This window comes from Dendrobates tinctorius, unplaced genomic scaffold, assembly GCF_039654945.1.
Source record: "Dendrobates tinctorius isolate UK_male_01 unplaced genomic scaffold, ASM3965494v1 ptg000296l, whole genome shotgun sequence".
Taxonomy (NCBI): Eukaryota; Metazoa; Chordata; class Amphibia; order Anura; family Dendrobatidae; genus Dendrobates; species Dendrobates tinctorius.
Window position 1 is genome coordinate 265,157 of NW_027361963.1, and position 12,244 is coordinate 277,400.

A 12,244-nucleotide genomic window follows, 5' to 3' on the forward strand; every position below is an offset into this window, starting at 1 on the left:
GGTTTCATGTTCAGAGGTGGGGGGCGCCAGGAAGGTCCAGCCCGTGACACTAAAAACCCGCCCCAATGACTAGCTGCTCCGGTAGGGGGGGAGACTAGCTGCCTTCTACTCAGCCTGGTCTAGGATTTCTAGTAGTAGCTGGATACTGGGGGTAATAGCTGCGGGTCTGCGACTAGAGTTCACCCGGGTCCCCCAAGATCGTTTTAAGGTCACCCCGCTCAGGACTTCCACATCAGAACAAGCTGCCCTGGAGGCCGAGGTTCATGATCTTTGCCACAAGAAGGTCCTAACTATGGTTCCAGAAGGAGAAAGGGGAAAAGGTTTCTACTCCCCTCTGTTCCTGGTCCGCAAGCCAGATGGCTCCTTTAGGACTATAATAAATCTTAAGTCCCTCAACGAATTCCTGGTCATACGCCCGTTTAAAATGGAGACAATTCATCAATAAAAATGCTGTTTAAAAATTGCTTTATGGTAGTGTTAGATTTAAAAGATGCTTACTACCATATACCCATTCATGCAGCTCATCAGAGCTTCCTCAGAGTGGCGGTTCAGTTAGATGGGTCAGTTCAGCATTTCCAATATGCGGCACTCCCCTTTGGGGTGGCAGTCGCTCCCCGAGTATTTACTAAAGTGGTAGCGGAAGTTATGGCCCATCTACGTGAATCAGACATTCTAGTAGTCCCCTACTTAGATGACTTCCTGATTGTAGGGAAAACGGTGAAACATTGTGTGGAACAGCTACAAAGGGCAATGTCTGCCTTAGAGCGTTTAGGTTGGCTGCTTAACATTAAAAAATCTCGGTTGCAACCGATGAGAGTCCAACAATTCTTGGGCTTGATCCTAGATTCTGAGAAACAGGAATGCCGTCTGCCTCCGGAGAAGCTTGTTCGCCTACACTATCAGGTCCTGAACGCTTCCCATAACCCCACCATGTCCCTCAGGAAAGCCATGTCCCATCTGGGTTCTCTTTCTTCCTGTATCCCGGCTGTCCAGTGGGCCCAATTCCATTCAAGAACACTACAGGGCGAAGTTTTAGTACATCAAAGAGTGCTTGGAGGTTACTTAGAGGGCCAGCTAACCTTGTCCCGGAACACAAGGGAGTCCCTAGAGTGGTGGCTAGACAAGGATAATTTATCCAGAGGGGTTCCCTGGGAGTATGACATATCCCGAATAATCGCCACGGATGCTAGCCCTTCCGGTTGGGGGGTCCATATGGGTGAGATTCTGGTACAGGGCCTATGGGAGCATCATCAGATAAAGATGTCATCTAACCTGAAAGAGTTGACAGCAGTAGAACAGGCAGCTAAGAGACTACTTGTGTATCTACAGGGCCATCATGTGCGGGTGTTCTCCGACAATCAGGTCACCGTGGCTTATATCAACCACCAAGGCGGGACTCATTCCAAATCCCTGATGAATGTGGCAGAACGGTTGTTCCAGCTAGCAGAGCGGCATTTTCTATCTTTAACAGCTCTACATATAAAAGAGGAAATATCACAGCAGATTTCTTAAGCCGCAATCTACTAAGACAAGGAGAATGGTCCCTAAAAACCTCCATCTTCGACCTGATTGTAAAAAAATGGGGTCAACCAGAGATGGATCTCTTCGCTACCATGGAAAACAGGAAAGTAAGGCAGTTCTGCTCCCTAAATCCCAGAGAGAACCCCCTGGCGGTAGATGCCTTGCTGATAAAGTGGGACTTCAGGCTAGCATACGCCTTCCCTCCCCTATCACTACTACCCCTGGTGTTGAGAAAAATCAGGAGGGACAGAGCGAGGGTTATAGTTATCGCTCCATTTTGGCCCAGGAGGGCATGGTTCTCCTGCCTCAGGACCATGTCGGTGTCCGACCCTTGGGTCCTTCCGGACATCCCGGATCTCCTATCCCAGGGCCCAGTCTTCCATCCTCAGGTGGCTGGCCTACATATGACAGCGTGGAGTTTGAACGGACATTGCTAAGAGATAAAGGCTTCTCCCCAGACCTGATTAACACTACTTTAAAAGTAGAAAAATCATCACTACCAAAATCTATGTCAGGATTTGGAAGAGATTCCTTCAGAACTCCGGAATAGTCGCTGGGGGTTCAGCACCTATAAACCAGATCTTAGAGTTTCTTCAGAAAGGTCTGGATATGGGGCTTTCCACTAGTACCCTTAAAGTACAGGTATCAGCCTTGGGGGCCCTCTTTAGCTGTAACATAGCGGGTAATTACTGGATCAGTAGATTCATTAAAGCAGCAGGTAGATCCAGGCCAATAGTGAAAGATAGGTTCATGCCGTGGGACTTAAACCTAGTTCTCACGGCTATGACAGAGGCTCCATTCGAACCTATTTCATCAACTTCCATAAAAAACCTGTCCCTTAAAGTAGCCTTCCTGGTAGCTCTAACCTCAGCTCGTAGGGTGAGCGACATCCAGGCATTATCTAGGCGTCCTCCTTATATACAGTTTAAGGACGATAGGGTAACACTCAGACCTGATCCGGCATACTTACCTAAGGTAGTTTCTAGTTTTCACAGGACACAGGAGATAGTTCTTCCATCCTTCCTCTTTAATCCAGCTAATAAGAAGGAAGAGAAACTGCACACCCTAGATGTTAGGAGATGCCTCATAGAATATCTGGCAGTTACCGATCCCTGGAGAAAAGATAATGCCCTGTTTGTCTCCCATCAAGGCCCTAGGAAAAGTTGTAGAGTCAAAAAGCACACTAGCTAGGTGGATTAGAGAGGCGATCTCAAATGGCATACACCTCAAAAGGCAGGTCGCCACCCGGAAAACTGAGGGCGCATTCCACCAGAGCCATGGCGACCTCGTGGGCCGAGAGATCAGAAGTCTCCATCGACCAGATATGTAAGGCGGCTACTTGGTCCTCTCCGAGCACCTTTTATAGTCATTATAGGCTAGACTTGGGTGCTTCCACAGACCTCTCTTTTGGTTTAAGGGTACTGCAGGCTGTAGTCCCTCCCTAAATAGTTATTACTCTCTGTAATTCTCTCAGGTGGTGCTGTCATGGACGACCGAAGAAAGTCGTAGTTACTCACCGGTTAACGGTATTTTTCGGAGTCCATGACAGCACCCGTATATTCCCTCCCTTTAGTTTAAAATTTTGGGTGTGCACTTCTTCCCCTTATAAGTACACGGGTAATTTAAATAGTCGTGTAAAGTATTGTATTTAAATTATGCTATTAACCGTTGTGGTCCTCTTGTGCTCTGTAATCCAACTGATGCGTGGGAGAGGTGCCGCCTTTTTGTATCTGTAGGTTTCCTGTTCCTAAAGGGCGGATCCCCTCTCTCAGGTGGTGCTGTCATGGACTCCGAAAAATACTGTTAACCGGTAAGTAACTACGACTTTTATTTGGAGCCGCACATATATAATATACCTTAATAGGATCAGTCAATACTGGACATTGTTTATATCTGCCATTGTGGTTTTTTACCTATTGGGACTTTTGTCCATTTTTTGTCCATATGATTATCCATAATTACTCTTTAAAATAAATTTTTTTTTTTTTAATTATATGGTTGTATGCCTAAGCCCATGATATTTATATTGCACATTGCACTTTATATATGAATTATACTGCATCTACCTATCTATGAACTATCTAATTGCACTTTTCCATATTTATGGAATGATTTATTCTTTTTGTATTTGTACAATATTTCATGAAGTGGTGTTATATTTGAGTGCATTCTATTTGTGCAAACTATCTCCTGTGTCGCCTCCTTTGGTAATTTTTTCCCACCCCTGCATTTATTGTTCGAAAACTCTTTTTCAGTAAATGTTTAGAATTAACATTGGACGTTTTCTTCGTTTTTTCTCGTTGTGTCATGGTTTGATACCAGAGTTGTCCTTTTTCCTATAATTGTCCATTTGTGCTTCAACAAGGTTTTATTAGTTTTCCTTTTGGAATATGCACTCTTTGCCCTGAGAATTTTGTTGAATCTTCTTTTTGTAATGACACCAGGAATGAGAAGGAAGCTAGATTCCATTCCCTAGACATCAGAAGGGGTTTAATACAATACTTAGAATACACAACTGAGTGGCGTAAAATTACTTCTCTTTGTTCTTTTCAATGTTCAAACAAAGGACTAGCGTCATCTAAAGGAACCCTTGCTAGATGAGTTAGATTTGGCAATTTTTCTAGCCTATTATTCAGGCGGACACCCCGCTCCTGAAAATGTGAAAGCTCACTGTACAAAAGCAACATCTACTTCATGGGCAGAAAGGGTCAATGCCTTTCTTGAACAAATTTGCAGAGCTGCAACTTGGTCTTCACATCCACTTTTTTTTTAAGCACTATCAGTTGGACTTGGGAGCTTATGATCTTTCTTTTTGGGAGAAAAGTTCTTAAAGCGGTGGTGCCTCTGTAAGGATTCCTTTGTCATCACTTGTATGGTGCTGTCATGGTTACACCGATGCCTCTACCTTGTGCCAGTCATTACACTGGCTACCCATCCACTTCAGAATTCAGTATAAACTTATTACCCTCACCCACAAAGCCCTCCATGGCTCAGCACCACCCTACATCTCCTCCCTTGTTTCAGTATACCACCCTACCCCCGCCCTCCGTTCTGCTGATGACCTGAGGTTAGTATCCTCAATAGTCAGAACCTCCCACTCCCGTCTCCAAGACTTTACACGTGCCGCGCCAATTCTTTGGAATGCACTTCCCAGGTCAATACGATTAGTCCCCAATCCCCACAATTTTAAGCGTGCCCCGAAAACGCATTTATTCAGACTGGCCTATCGCCTCAACACATTAACCTAATCTATCCCTGTGTGGCAGAGCCAAAAGTTTTACCATAACCAGATTTCCCGCATCATGTTCCCACATGCTTTATGCATCCATTAGCCCTCTGTGTCTGTACTGTTACACACTTAACATTATGGCTGGTCCGTACAATCAGGGCAACTGTTACCACCCACCTTTCGTGTCTACCTCTTTCCTCATAGACTGTAAGCTTGCGAGCAGGGCCCTCATTCATCTTGGTAATTGTTATAATCTACTGTATGTGATTATTGTTATGCTGTAATGTCTATTGTCTGTACAAATCCCCTCTGAAATGTAAAGTGCTGCGGAATATGTCGGCGCTATAAAAATAAAATGTATTATTATATTATATTATTATTAATATGATCCTGGCTGCAGCATTCAAGACAGATTGGAGGGGGAGAGTTTGGTAAGAGGAAGACCGATTAGTAGAGAGTTACAATAGTCCAGACGAGAATGAATAAGAGAAACCGCATCTATTCAGTGTCTCTAAAGACCTAGGAAGCAAAGCTTTCACTGACAAGACAGGGAAGGTCTGGTCAAGTTTTATAGGAATGCGTGCTGTTTTTGGGTGTATGCTCTCCTCATTTGGTTGGTACATTCCTATCATTCCCTATATACCTCTCTACTTTGGTGAGTGTTTCTTTCTGTTATCCATGTTTGTCTTTGTGTCTTGTTTACCATATATTTCATTCCCAGGCCTCATAGGATGGGGTAGGGGACAGATCAGGGGTTAACAGGAGCGCAGTAAGGTTGGAGACTCAGGCCTCTACCTTTAAGAGTACCCCTGGGACAGGGACAGTTTGATGCCCCCCTTCCTTACCGGAGACTGTCTCAGAGTGACATTTTCACTGGCCTCATATTTTGGATCTTGTTATGTATCCCTTCACAGTCCTTGCCAAACAATTGCAGGGTCTGTTTGAAATGTCAGTCCTGCAATCTAGGGTCTCACAGCATCAGACTGTTGGTCTGGCGGGCAGTCAGGCTGAATAGGAACCTAAGGTGGCCCTCCCGGATAGGTTTTCTGGGAAATGGGATAAATTAATAATCCTGCAAGCTTTATTTTAGGCCCTGTCCTTGTTCATCTGGGAGTGAGGAGCCATGGATTAGGATTGTGACTCACTGGCTCTGTAGTCGGTTTGATGTTTTTTTTTTTGAGTACAGAATTAACAGTGAGAAGCAGGTGTATATGCTTCCCCATCATTGTATATGTCCCTTATCCTTGTACATGCCCTTCATCTTGGTATATATGCCCTCCATCCTGGTATATGTCCCTACCCCCGCAGAAACCTCGCACATCTACACACTCGCACACTCTCTGACTCTATTCTACCACCGACATCCATATCCTCGCTCCACGACACAGACACTGCCACTAGTTTCTGCAATGTCACGCTTGCATCAGCCATAGACTCGGTCGCCCCTGTCATGCATAGCAGAGTGCGACGAATAAATAGACAACCCTGGCACAATAACTCCACTAAAAAGCTTTGGCAAGTATCCAGAATTGCAGAGTGGCGTTGGAAGAAAGCACACTCGCAAGACGACTTCACCTCATTGAAACAAGCAACACTCGCATTCAAATCAGCTCTCACCTCAGCTAAACAGGCCTACTTTACATCCCTTGTATCTTCCTTATCCCACAACCCTAAACAGTTGTTCAACGCTTTTAACTCCCTCCTCTGCCCACCACTGCCCCCTCTGACTTCACTAATCTCTGCTGAGGACTTTGCCAACCACTTCAAAAATAAGATAGACCAAACAAGGCAAGTCTTTGTTGTCCGACCATTGTAATCCCTTTGTATACCAGACCAATGCCATAACCCCATAACTTCTCTCTCCAAAATCACTGAAGGAGCGCTTGCTCATCTTCTCCAAATCACAACTCACTGCTTGTGCTCTTGACCCCATCCCACCTCCTCCCCAACCTCACCACTACACTAATCCCATCCATAACCCATCTCTTCAACCTATCACTAACTTCTGGTACCTTCGCCTCTGCTTTCAAACATGCCACATTCACACCTATCCTCAAAAAACCATCCCTTGACCCAAGCGCTATGTCCAGCTATCGCCCCATATCTTTGCTCCCATTTGCTTCCAAACTCTTTGAGCTGCACGTCCACGCTGAACTTTCCTCTCACTTTGCATCTAACTCGATTTCGACAACCTACAATCTGGCTTCCGTCCCCACTATTCCACAGAGATTGCCTTGACCAAACTTGCTAACGACCTACTTACAGCCAAAGCTCACAGACAATTCTCTATACTCCTCCTTCTAGACCTGTCCTCTGCTTTTGACACAGTTGACCACTGCCTCCTGCTACAGATCCTCTTCCTTTGGTGTCAAGACCTTGCTCTGTTCTGGATCTCCTCATGCCTTACCAACCGCACATTCAGCGTCTCCCACTCCCACACTACCTCCTCATCTCGCCCCCTCTCTCTCAGTGTCCCTCAAGGCTCTGTCCTAGGACCCCTTTTCTTCTCAATCTATACCCTTGGCCTGGGACAACTCATAAAGTCCTTTGGCTTCCAGTACCACCTTTATGCTGATGACACTCAGATCTACCTCTCTGGCCCAGTTGTCACCTCTCTGCTGTCTAGAATCCCAGAGTGTCTATCAGCCATATCCTCCTTCTTCTCTCGCTTCCTCAAGCTCATAGTGGACAAATCTGAACAAATCATCTTTCCTCCATCTCACAGATCTTCCCTACCTGATATATCTATCACAATAAATAAATTCACACTTTCCCCTGTCCGAGTAATCTGCTGCCTCGGAGCAACCCTTGACTTTGCCCTGACCTTCAGACCGCACATCCAAGCTCTCGCCACCTCCTGTTGCCTCTAGCTCAAAAATATTTCCAGAATCCGTCCTTTCCTCAACCCTGACTTTACTAAAATGCTGGTGCGTGCCCTAATCATCTCCCACCTCGACTACTGCACCATCCTCCTCTGTGGCCTACCTTCTAACACTCTCGCACCCCTCCAGTCCGTCCTTAACTCTACTGCCCGTCGCATTAATCTCTCTCCTCTCTACACTCCTGCTTCCCCTCTTTGCAAATCTCTTCACTGACTCACAATTTCCCAGCGTATCCAGTGTACACTTCTAACACTGACCCACAAAGCCATCCATAACCTTTCTCCTACAAATATTTCGTATTAATCTTTCAATACCTTCCCTCACGTAATATCCTGTCCTTCCAAGACCTCCTTCTCTCCTCCATGCTTATTCGCCCCTCACCCAATCGCCTCCAAGATTTCTCCCGAATATCCCCCATCCTCTGGAATTCTGTGCCCCAACATGTCTGGCTATCCACCACATTTGCATCCTTCAGACGGAACCTGAAAACCTACCTCTTCAAAAAAGCTTTCAACCTGTAATGACCATGCGACCATCTCAACAACATTGGAGCTACTGCAACCTCCGACCTACTGTCTCCTTCCCCATAATCCTGTAGAATGTAAGCCTGAAAGGGCAGGGTCCTCTTCACTCTGTACCAGTCTGTCATTGTTAGTTTGTTTACTGTAAGTGATTTGTATTTTGATGTAACCCCATCTCATGTGCAGCGCCATGGAATTAATGATGCTATATAAATATATAATAATAATAATAATCAGCCACCGCTGCTGTTTAACACATAGGAAAGCAATCACATAATAAACACTGCCACTCGCCTTCCTTCCTTCCTCTCCCCCAGGACACTACATCATCTTCTGAAGCTGGGAGCTGATTTCAGCCTCCAAGTGACGGGGATGCATGACATCACTGCGATGCGCTCAGTTGTGTGTTCGCTGACGTCAGCTGCTGTCTACTGATTGGCCAGCAGTGTGTGTTGTGGCTCATGGACCTGGCAAGTTCGTGTGCTGCAATACACTTCAGCTGGTGTCTCAGGGCTCCTCACTTGCCGATCCACTGATGCGGAACACGTGCCATAGGTTCACCACCACCGGTCTATGGTCTTCATTGTGAGCTCCATAAAATAAATTTAGATATCTCTTTTGTGTTGCAGAAAAAATTCACATTCATTCTATCTTTCATCCTTATAGGAAATTCTTATGAGAATAACGGTTTATCACTAAGTTGTAAAGAAGATATCAGGAAGCACTCTAATGGAGAAAACCTCATTACCCTTCATGAACCTCCTGGACTTCACAGCACTTCACGTTCTTACAATCCTCCTAATCATGAGGAACCCTCTCCTGAGCAATCTCACATTGTTACCACAATTCCAGGTGACAAAGAGGATACAAGATTTCAGTGTGACAAGCAACTTACTACAAGCTCAGATTTTTTAACACAAAGAAAACACAAAGGAGAGAAGCCATACTCCTGTTCAGAATGTGGGAAATGCTTTACATATAAATCACAATTTGTTAAACATCTGAGAATTCACACAGGAGAAAAGCCATTTTCATGTTCGGAATGTGGGAAGGCCTTCTCATTAAAAGGGAATCTTAGTAAACATCATAAAATTCATACAGGAGAGACTCCATACTCCTGTTCAGAATGTGGGAAATGCTTTACACATAAATCACAATTTGTTAAACATCTGAGAATTCACACAGGAGAAAAGCCATATTCATGTTCGGAATGTGGTGAGGCCTTCTCAGTAAAAGGGAGTCTTAGTAAACATCAGAAAATTCATACAGAAGAGAAGCCACACTCCTGTTCAGAATGTGGGAAATGCTTTACATATAAATCACAATTTGTTAAACATCTGAGAAGTCACACAGGAGAAAAGCCATTTTCATGTTCGGAATGTGGGAAGGCCTTCACAGTAAAAGGGACTCTTACTAAACATCAGAAAATTCATACAGGAGAGACTCCATACTCCTGTTCAGAATGTGGGAAATGCTTTACATATAAATATACATATGTTACACATAAGAAAATTCACACAGGAGAGAAGCCATATTCATGTTCAGAATGTGGGAAATGCTTTACAACTAAATCAAAATGTGTTAAGCATGAGAGAATTCACACAGGAGAAAAGACATTTTCATGTATGGAATGTGGAATTGCCTTCATATATGAAGGGAATCTTCTTAAACATCAGCTAATTCATACAGGAGAGACTCCATATTCATGTTCAGAATGTGGGAGATTTTTTATCTCTCAATCACATCTTGTTAAACATCTAAGAATTCACACAGAAGAGAGACCCGTTTCGTGTTTAGAATGTGGAAAATGTTTACCAGATAAATCAGGCCTTGTTAAACATGAGAGAACTCACACAGGAGAAAAGCCGTATTCATGTTCACTCTGAGAAATGATTTGCAGAGAAATCAAGTTTTGTGAGACACGAGAGAAGTCACTCAGGAATGAAGCCGTATTCATGTCCAGAATGTTGGAAATCTCTTGTAAATAAATCAAATCTTGTTAGACATGAGAGAATTCATATAGAGAAGGGAAATGTTTTTGTCACTGTTTCATCTTTATAGAGGCCTAGGGCCGCTGTGACTGTGCAGCCAACCAGTGGGATCTGGTGTGTGCAGAACTGTCAGTGTTGTGAGTCACAGTCCAGTCATCCAATGTGATCCTGGCGCATGCGGGGCTCTCAACACTTTGATCGACAGCCCTGCTGCTGAATTTGTTCTAGCCTGCGGGTGTTTTCCCAGGTGAGTCCCGTCCTTGGTGATTTGCTAGCTAATTACAGTGGCTTGTAAGAGTATTCATCCCTTGACATTATTCATGTTTTGCTACCACGCAACCAAGAACTTCATTTTTTTTTTATTTTAGGGTTTGCATCAATTCATGTACAGATCGTGCCTAGAACTGTGAACATTTGGTTTTGTTTTTATTGTAAAGCAAACAACAAAGAGGACAAAATAACTAAAAACTTCAATGTGCATAACTATTCACCCCCTTAAAGTCAGTACTTTTTAGAGCATACTTTTGCAGCAATTACAGCTGTGAGTCACTTTGGATAAGTTTCTATGAGCTTTCCATATCTTGCCACCGGGATTTTTGCCCATTCCTTAAGTCAAAACGTCTCCAGCTTCGAGTTAGATGGTTTCCTCTGGTGAATAGCAATCTTCAAGTCTGACCACACATTCTCAATTGGCTTGAGGTCTGGGCTTTAAATACACCACTCCAAAACATTTATATGTTTCCCCGTAAAGCACTCAAGTGTTGCTTTGGTCATTGTCTTGTTGGAAGCTGAACCTCAGCCCAGTCTCAAATCACTGACAGACTGAAACAGGTTTTGCTCAAGATTATCCCTGTATTTCGCACCATCCATCTTTCCCTTGACTCAGGCCATTTTTCCCTGTCCCTTGCTGCTGAAAAACATCCCCACAGCATGATGCTGCCACCAACATGTTTCACAGTGGGGATGGTGCTCTTGGCATAATGATCCGTATTGGTTTGGCACCAGGCATAGCGTTTACCTTGGTTGCTAAAAAGTTCAATTTTGGCCTTATTTGACAAAAGCACCATCCGCCATAAATTTGGAGAGTCTCCTATGTGTTTTGGCAAACTCTATGAGCCTTATATTTTTTGTCTGTAAGTAAAACCTTTTTTTTGCCCTCTCTTCCATGAAGGCTACCTCTATGGCGGGTACAGCTTATTGTGGTTGTAAAGGCAGATACTCCAGTCTCTGCTTGGGAAATCTGCAGCTCCTTCAGAGTTACCTTTTGGTCTCTGTGCTGCCTCTCTTATTAATGCTCTCCATGCCCAGGCTGAGAGTTTTGGTGGACGTCCCTCTCTTGGCAGGCTTGATGTGGTGCCATGTTTCCATTTGATGATCATGGATCATAGAATCGTAGAGTTGGAAGGGACCTCCTGGGCCATCTGGTCCAACCCCCTGCTAAAAGGATTCGCTAAATCATCCCAGTCAGATGTCTGTCCAGCCTCTGTTTGAAGACTACCATTGAAGGAGAACTCACCACTTCTCGTGGCAGCCTGTTCCACTCATTGATCACTCTAACTGTCAAAAAGTTTTTTCTAATATCTAATCTGTGTCTCCTCCCATTCAGTTTCATCCCATTGCTCCTAGTCTTTCCTTGTGCAAATGAGAATAAAGTTGAGCCTTCTACAATGTGACAGCCCTTTAGATATTTGTAGACAGCTATTAAGTCTCCTCTCAGTCTTCTCTTTTGCAAACTAAACATTCCCAAATCCTGCAACCTTTCCTCATAAGACAGGGTTTGCAGACCGGTCACCATTCTGGTCGCTTTTTTCTGAACTTGCTCCAGTTTGATGTCTTTTTTAAAATGTGGTGCCCAAAACTGAACACAATATTCCAGATGAGGTCTGACCAAAGAGGAGTAGAGGGAAATAATGACTTCACGTGATCTAGACTGTATGCTTCTGTTAATACATCCTAGAATTGCATTTGCCTTTTTTGCTGCTGTATCACACTGTTGACTCATATTCAGTCTGTGATCTATTAGTATACCCAAGTCTTTTTCACATGTGCTGTCACTTAGCTCTATTCCTCCCATTCTATATATGCTTTTTTCATTTTTAT

The 12,244-nt window shown here is 44.1% G+C and overlaps 1 protein-coding gene across 1 annotated transcript in view; it reads left to right on the forward strand.

Moving 5' to 3' along the window:
• Positions 1-10,157, forward strand: part of LOC141073082 (uncharacterized) — a 41,722-nt gene extending 31,565 nt beyond the window's left edge. Inside the window, exon 9 of the mRNA XM_073560411.1 lies at positions 8,820-10,157. Coding sequence (XP_073416512.1) covers positions 8,820-10,039 — 1,220 coding nt within the window. The 3' untranslated portion in view covers positions 10,040-10,157. The remainder of the gene's footprint in view (positions 1-8,819) is intronic.
• The last annotated feature ends 2,087 nt before the right edge of the window (positions 10,158-12,244 follow it).